This window comes from Musca domestica, unplaced genomic scaffold (genome assembly GCF_030504385.1).
Source record: "Musca domestica strain aabys unplaced genomic scaffold, Musca_domestica.polishedcontigs.V.1.1 10, whole genome shotgun sequence".
In the NCBI taxonomy this organism is placed as follows: Eukaryota; Metazoa; Arthropoda; class Insecta; order Diptera; family Muscidae; genus Musca; species Musca domestica.
In genome coordinates this window covers 1,423,871-1,432,666 of record NW_026712115.1, presented here as the reverse complement: position 1 = coordinate 1,432,666, position 8,796 = coordinate 1,423,871, and the positions used below count along the sequence as shown (strand labels likewise).

Sequence of the window (8,796 nt, the reverse complement as noted above, 5' to 3'; positions counted from 1 at the left end):
AAGTCAATTAAATAAATTGGTATTAATATTTGAATTCAAAAAAAAAATATATATATAAAAAACACTACAAATGTACATTAGAAAAAAGTAAGTAAAAATGGAAAAAAATCATGCAAAATAAAACATTACTATTGTACATTTCAAAAGTCAAAATGAAAATGTTAAAATATCACATTTTTACGCGATTTTTTTGGATATTATCCTTTTCGGAGAGGAGAAAATTCCGAATTTGTTTGAATCGTTAAAATCAGTCCAGCGGTTCTTAAGTTATAAGCGTAGTAACTAACACAACTTTCTTTTATATATATAGATATATTCGTAAATAAAATTTTGAATGCATATTAAATCAAAAGGGGTAGCGAAGCGCTCCGGGTTCAGCTAGTTCTATATAATATAGGTTTTTAACACTCAATTAAAGCCTATGGCTGAAAAGTAAGATCAGCCTATTCAAATTATCTAAAACCGACGGTGGGTGATTATCTATTATAGTTTTTGCCATGAATGTTTATTTCTGTTTAGAAATTACTATGGAGTTATTTTACTTATAATAAAAATTGTGCCGCTTACATATTTCAGATCTGTGTTCTTATAGGCTTTAAAAAATATGCATTAAAGACTAAAAGTACGGGCCGGAAACGCGGACCGCGCCAGCTAGTTGTAAATAACTTTAAGACATTTTTGTACAAGTTTTCGTTCTTCAATGAGGAATGGTATTTAAAGCAACTAACATTACAACATTTTCATTATATTATTTCCACGTGCTATAGAATCAAGTTTTGGAACCGGCCGAAAGCTTCTTAAGGTAAGGTCACATTGAGCAAATATTTGACACAAATATGTTTTATCATATTTTCCCAAAAAAATGTTGTTTTCATACAGAGTAGATTTTGTGTTCACATTGCTCACATTTATTTGACAAATTTTGTTTTTATTCTGTACGCACTGTACGCATTCGTGTGGTTGGTTTAATGTCCAATAAAGTAAACTGAGTGCGAAACTTTGTCACAATCGCATTAATTGTTTGCTCACTTGGTCGATTATGTAGACCATAAATCGGACATAAAGCGCGAAACACATTTCGAACCGAACACTGATTTTGGTAATAAAATTCAATGATTTCCAAGCGTTGCTCGTTAGTAAGTCTATTCATGATGAAATGTCAAAGCATACTGAGCATCTTTCTCTTTGACACCATGTCTGAAATCCCACGTGATCTGTCAAATACTAATGCATGAAAATCCTAACCTCAAAAAAATCACCCTTTATAATGAAGCATGGACATTTTTATACCCCATATCGAGTGTTCAGAGATTTTTCAAAAAGTACTGGTACAAAAATACAATTTTACTTGTATTGCTCCGGAACCGGTTCCAACAGCCCCATCATACGACCCATTTTGTTAACCTCTAAACTCGCCTTATGCCACGAATACTTACAATTACTTTCTGAATCAATTTCTATTAATAGGTTTAAAATTGTGTCTTTCGTCTGAGCCTCTATATTTCGTCCTACAAACTTCATGACATTAAAAAATCTCCATTTAGGTGGTTCAATTGCGCCTTGTCCCGACTTTGTTTTGGACCTGGCCTGTATCGTCAAGTTTGTCCACTTTGCGGTGAGATCTGCAGGGGTATATTTATCATCAAATTGTTCGGAAATGTGCCGCCATGCGTTGTCGCGGAGTATTTTGTTGTGGTATCCATCACATCCCGCATTCCACAGACAATTTTGTTCCTCCACTAGAGCAATGAGTTTAAAAATATCTTCCTCTGCCCACTCCTTTGCAACCTTTGGCTTTCCCCGAGATTTCTTCTGCTGCACTTCATATTCCATTTCCATTTTATTTATTCGTTTTTTTAGAATTACTTCTCACTTTAACTTTCAATTATTCCTTTTTGTAGGTAAACGTTTATCTGCACAGCTGTTTTACATGTCAATGTTGTCAATGTCGTATTTGAAATAAAAACGCTTTTAGCGATCAACGTCTCTTGGGATTTTAATATGCAACTTTTCAGTGGTAAATCGAATAATTTTGGTTTTAATTGGTAACATTCCATTTGTAATTCGAGAAATAATTTGTAATTCAAATTATTGCGTTTATAATTCGAATATGTCTAGTTGAATTGAATTTCAATCCAGTTGTAAATTGAGAATTCTATTTGTAATTCGAATAATTCCATTTGCAGTTCGAATAAAACTAAATAGAATTGCAGTTGGAATTCTCAATTTAAAAAAGGAAATTATTTGAATTACAGACATATTTCTCAACTTACAAATAAAATGTTACGAATTAAAACTAAAATAATTCGCTTTACAACTGAATGTATGTTGTTTTTATCTGCAATGCATTTGCGGTATTAATATAATAATATAATGTGTAAATATCAAATTGCTTGAGAAAAGTGATTCTCAGATTTAAATATAAAAAGCTGACAACAGTGATGCAACAGCTGTTATTTCTCACTGTTTTCTCATACAAAACCATTGCAAGGTCAATAAATATTTACTCTAAATAGAGGAAAATATTTGATTACAGGTGTTCACATTGTGGCCACATTGATCAAAATTTTCTTTGCAGGCAAATAACTTTGTTTTCTCGAAATCAGCTGTTTTTGTGTTTGCCCTACAAAAATATTTTGTGGTCAGATTGTGGCAAAGAAATATTTGAACTTTTTCGTCAAATATTTGCCCAATGTGACCTTACCTTTAGAAGAATTATCAATTTTGAGGGTGCGAAGAATATGTGGCGACATAAATCACTTTTAACACCTTTCTATGACGGAGTTCGATAGTTTTCATTCTTTGTATTGATTGGTTGTTTGGTTAACTATTTTTGTTAAACGCTTAAATTGGTCATCGGACATTTATTCAAAGAAGACCCAAAAGTACGTGCGAACATAATGACAAATAGCAAATTCTTAAATCATTATGCGATTGCTCGAACACTGACCATGATTATTAAAGTTTTATAATCTATATATATTTTTTTATTTAAAATTTAAAGTTGAGATATTTATTTCAAGAAAATAAAACAAAATAGTAAGACGAGACATATTGACGTCAAATTTTCAAATCCAAACCTTTTCGATTCAATAATGTGTTCATATCTACATATTTACAGGCGACAACACCCATACACACATCTTGCCGGTAGTAATAATAAAATTCAACTCGCGCCCAATATCATCATTTATAGCTACAAAACACTTTTAATTAGAAATTATGATTAAGGCCCAACTATGACTAAATAAAAACATTAAAAAAATAAAGAAAATGTTGTTTGTGGATTGTGGCATCCCCAAATATGGCGCCCAACTAACACGTCATATTTATTGCTGGAAGAATTTTTTCGTTTTAAATTTTTAACAATTGAATTTTTTTCTCTTGCTCAAAGAGACATGCCAGTTAGTCTGTTAACAATGGTGATCGATGGTGTTTGAATGAAGCTAAAGACAATAATTGAATTTAAAACGAAAAGAAGAACACAATTTTCAACTCGCTTGACAAGTAGTACAAACCGCCGAGAAAAAAGTGAAAAGAAAGACAAATAAAGCAATTTTAAAAATATTTTTGTAAAAATATATAAAATGGGATTTTGGAATGTAAAGTTGTTTGGCACAGCAGTTGCTGGTCTCATAACTGCTTTCTGCACGGCTGGTATTTTGAGATGGGGAGTTCTAGTCTATAAATGTAACGAATCCAAATCCTGGCAAACATTCTCAGGTAAGTGATTTCATGATGAATCGATGACCCAATTTGAATTATTTGTTGGAAAGATTAAGTGTATGTACTGCAGAGATGGTCAATTTTAAGGTATTTTAGGTTTTTAACTGTCGAAAAGTTGTAAGCGTCGAAAACGTCATATACCTGTATAAAACGTCATAAAATTCTATTGTATTGTGATATCCCACATAATACATCCCAAGTTGGTTGATAAACTCTTATAAACTTATTAATTGGAGAGGCGGCTGAGTATCACACTCGCGTTAAAAAAATAAATTGTTAAAATTATAAACCAAAATGTGTTATTTAAATAAATGTTAACAAGAAACTGAGTTTTGTTTTTATAACTGACAATATTTTGAAAATTGAAAATTTTTAACATCGACGCCTGAAATCTTAAATATGAAGCGATATTTTTTTGCAATTTTTTTTTTTTTTCATTTGATATTTGTCACCTTTGTTAAAGTTTTCATTTCAGATTTTTATAGAACAAGAATTCAGCACCTGTATATTGTTGTTGCAAATTAGCCAGGCATAAGACTATTTATTGTTTGTCGCTCTAGTTTTACTCCCTGCTACCAAACAAAAGGCTGTATGGAGCAATTTCTCAGATGACAGATATACGAGAATTAACTATTATGCTTGATTAATATTCGTCACCGTGTGTCTGCCAAAAACTTATATTATTTGTCAAGACTTACGATTTTGTTGACGTATGTATGTTACGTCGAAACAAGTATACGTCACGGTTTCTGACACACCATCTACGATACACTATAAGCTCATATTTGGAGTGGTATTATCAATGAATTTTAGTACAATATTTTCATTGGCGATGCAGATAGCCACTCATACCTTAAATTAATTAAAGTATCGGTCACAATTATAGTTTCAATCGGGTAGCAATAAACAGACCTCAATTAAAGATCGAATCCAAAAAACTCCGATTAAAAACAGTAAAGGAAGGTACTTAATCGGGCTGACCGACTTTATGATACACTACACCACTATGCATATGTAGTAGAGCTACCCGTAATAAATAAACGTTTATATATGGAATTTATGTGAATCAGATCAAAACAACCGAATGGTTTTTGAATGCTTATTATGGCTTAAGGCCTCTTACAATTTGAAGTCGAATGGAACATACAAATGGAAGACATATTCTACTCTGAATCGATTTTCGCTACATTTGAAGGGGACATTTGTGTCTGAACCGATTTTCACCATAATCCATCGTATTTGAGCTGATATTAGACTTTTTAAGCACAGTAAATGTGAAATCGGCTGAAGATATATGGAAGTTATATCCAAATCTGAACTAATTTTTGTAAAGTTAAGCCGAGATATTTTTATGCTGTATCCGATAGCTGGTACCACATATCGTAGTTGTAGAGTGCATTTTAGGGGTTTGGGTATATTAACTTTGTCAATCCGTTTGTTACACCTCGAAATATACACTTTAGACCCTACAAAGTATGCGAATTCTTGATCAGCATACAATTCTATGTCGATTTAGCGATGTCCGTCTGTCTGTGGAAATCACCCTGGCTTCCGAAAGAAACGAAGTAGGTTCATAAAATTTTACTCAAATGTATATTATGTGTGCAGGACTTTTGGTATTGAAAATGGGCCATGTAGGCCCACGTCTTCGTATAGCCCGCTATTCGGAGTTTTAATGACTTTAGCGACTTTATTCATCGGAATTGTATCAAATTTGGTACTTGAAGTTCTGTGCAGCTCCACGTCTCCTGATTTTCGGTATTTTGATGATTTTAGCGATATTATTCACCGAAATTGTTATAAAGTGATGTTTGAAGCGCCTTATGAATTCTACAGCCTATGACAGAAATTAGTCTGTGTAGGTTCACGTTTTGGTATAGCTCCCATATAATAGTACCTCCCTTTATTCGGTATTTTGATGATTTTATCGACATTATTCACCGGAATTGTGTCAAATTTGGATTTTGAAGTTCGTATTGGATGCTACAGCCTATGACAGAAAATTGTCTGTGCAGGTCCAAGTCTTCGTATAGCCCCCATATAACGGTAACTCCCTATATTCGGCATTTTGATGATTTTAGCTATATTATTCACCGACTTTCTTAAGTTTCGCATTTGAATATTGTGATGGCTTATGACAAAATTATGCAGGTCCATGTTCAATAGAAAACTCAATATTAAATTTGAGGACTCCAGCCCCATTCCCTCAACCAATACCAAATTTAGTACCAACTAGTACTTTTTGTACAAGTATAGATTGCTTTTTCAAACCATCGTCAAATCTAAGTAATCTAAATATCAAATTACGCTATTTTATTTCTATCCCTTCTTCCAATACTAAATATAGTACCATTCAGTACTTTTTTTTTACAATTATAGTATACATTTACGAAACTACTCCCATATGTCTAGAGTACACATGAACAGTGACCCTAATGCCTAATTTAAGATTCGAAGCACTATCTGTTCACCCAATACTACATTGTACCAAATATAGTTCTATTGAGTACTTTTCGCGCACATGTAGCACACGTTCCCAAAATCCCCTTTTTATTACAAACCTACCATCAACAGCTACTCCAATACAAAATTTCAAAATTTCGGCTTTATCCGTTCATCCTAAACCACACTGTTCCAAATTTAGTACCATTTAGTACAGTTCGCACACTTAGTACACCTTTCCGAACCGTCTTCGTATATCAATCTTACTTTCCAGCATTGATTCTCATGCCAAATTTCACTTAAGAACTTTTCGTAACTTTAAAGTTCGAATTTCCATAAAACCAATACAAAGTATTAATTTTTTTGTACACTATTGAATTTTCAAAGAGGCTGCCTTATGACATGCCTATGCCCCAAGGCTGACCCTCACGCTATATTCTAATTCCAGTTTTGGAAAATCGTACTACATGTGAGGGAAATATGGTATGTGATGGCTGAATGTATAAATATTACCATACCTCAATTTTAAGTCGTGAGAAATGTTTAAAGTTTTAAACACCATTTACAGTCATTAACACTACAGGGTAAGATGAAAAAACTGCAACCAACTTCAGACTGCTGTCATTACTAAGCCACTCGTCCGACAGCTGTTAATATCATTCCAGTGGCAGCTCATTATATTGTATTGTAGAATTTTCCACAAGCGTGGGAGTTCAAGCGTGATAGTGTGATTTATTTATATTTGGCTGGAAAACCTCAAGTGGCTATCGTTAGAGCACTCCAGAATTTAAATGTGCATAAATCTTTTGTGTCTCGTACCATCGCTCGTTACCATGATACTGGTAGCTTAGCCCGACGTCGAGGAATTGATCGAAACCCGCGTCGCAGTGGGCGAATATGGCTCGTGAGCTGAACATATCACAATATTCCATTCGGCAAATATTGAAAAATGAGATCGATCGAAAAATGAGTTGCTTCGGTTGGCCGAAAGTGGTGAACTGCCGAATTTGGTTTTCTCCCGTAAGAAGCAGCATCGGCAGTTTGTAAACAAACAAAACGATCGTGTTTACTTGCCAAAGAGGTCAGCTAAAAATGTGCACCTTCGGTTGGCCACCAGAACTCAAGAGGGCATTGTGATAACAGCCGATGGTCGCTCTCCGCTCGTGTTAATCGACCGCGGCAGAATAAATGCGGAATATTATCGCGAAATATTCTGGAGGGTGTATAAAAGCCTTGGACACGGAAAGATCTTAGCCGTAGATCTTCGACATTCCCACAGGATTCAGCACCATCGCATTCAACACGTACCACCCAAGAATAGTTACAAAATGAGGTTCCTCGCTTCATTTCCAGAGCAAAATAGCCACCAAAATCTCCGGATACAAACCGTCGGACTATTGTGTCTGAAGTATTTTGGAAAGCAATGTTGGCACTAAAAAATACCAAATTATCGATCACCTCAAGCAAGCGCTTCGCCGGAAATGGGTCTTTTGGCCGCAGAGCAACATTTACTGGCCGTTTGAAGGCCATAATTCGTGACAAGGTGAACAATTCGAACAATGTAAATTTACTCTAAAATTTGATGCTATTTCCGACATTTTTTGCTTTCATTCAATAACATTTAAAAAAAATTTAAAAATTATGACGTTTGAATTTGTTCCAGTTTTTTTTATCTCACCCTGTACTCTGAGAGTTAACGAAACAAAACTCATATAAATTACTTTTCAAAGTATGACCTTTAGAAATCGTCTACACCAAAATCAAATTTGGGCATAAATTTCCGCCCATTTACTTCATCTAGCTCATCTAAGAGGAATAGTTTTTTTAGTTTGTAGTTGTAATCTTAAAATTTAATTTTGTATTTACAGACTGGGTTTTTAACGTTTACAATATAGCTCTGGGTGGTGGATGGTTTATTAATCGAAGAAAAAATGGTAAGCTCAAGATTCTCTTAATTTCATCATAATGATTACTCAATTTGATTTTAATAAACTAACTTGTTCAAATTTCAGAAGATAATTCGGAATTAATAGCCCCACTCTCCTTTGCATTTGCTTTGTTAACTTCAATTGGTTTGATTGCTTCGCTGATGTTTATTTGTGGATTGCGTCGGGTAAGTAGTGGTGGACAATCACACATACGCAATTTTAAAAATTATTACCATATTTCTCATCTACGTTTAGAATCGCCTGAAATTAGTAGCTCCATTAGTCTACTTGACTGCTGCCGGCATAGTTTTCACAGCCATCACAGCTTTGTGCTCGTATACCGCGAATTTAATGATTGTCCCAACTGTTGTCCATGCTGCTTTAGAATTTCTAATACATTGTGTGATCATAGGTAATTATTCGAAAATTTTTAATCGGAATGTATAATAATTAAATTTTTTGTTCCATATTTTTAGGCTTGGAAATAATTGTATTCTCACCTTTGTATTTGGTATATCGACAAATGCGTATTCCCAATCTACACCACGATCATTATTTGTTGAGAACGAATGAGCCTGTTTTGAAATCGACATCGGTCTACCGTGGATCCATTTAAGCTAGTTTTATTTCTAACATTATTGTAGAATTAAAATTTAGTGTAAAATTATATTTTTCATTGAAAATATATAAACGAATTTTG

General features: G+C 33.8%; 1 protein-coding gene across 1 annotated transcript; it reads left to right on the top strand.

Annotated features, from left to right (window-relative positions):
* Positions 1 to 3,433: 3,433 nt before the first annotated feature.
* On the top strand, positions 3,434 to 8,793 carry LOC101889666 (uncharacterized). The gene is made up of 5 exons (XM_005191833.4): positions 3,434 to 3,723; positions 8,037 to 8,102; positions 8,181 to 8,281; positions 8,352 to 8,508; positions 8,573 to 8,793. Exons 1-5 carry the CDS (start codon positions 3,588 to 3,590, stop codon positions 8,710 to 8,712), a joined length of 600 nt encoding a protein of 199 aa, XP_005191890.1. The 5' UTR covers positions 3,434 to 3,587; the 3' UTR covers positions 8,713 to 8,793.
* Positions 8,794 to 8,796: the final 3 nt, after the last annotated feature.

Coding starts and splice junctions, on each gene's coding strand:
- LOC101889666 (XM_005191833.4), top strand. CDS start 3,588: ATGGGATTTTGGAATGTAAAGTTGTTTGGCACAGCAGTTGCTGGTCTC. Junction 3,724..8,036: donor ATCCTGGCAAACATTCTCAG/GTAAGTGATTTC, acceptor TTGTATTTACAG/ACTGGGTTTTTAACGTTTAC. Junction 8,509..8,572: donor AATACATTGTGTGATCATAG/GTAATTATTCGA, acceptor CCATATTTTTAG/GCTTGGAAATAATTGTATTC.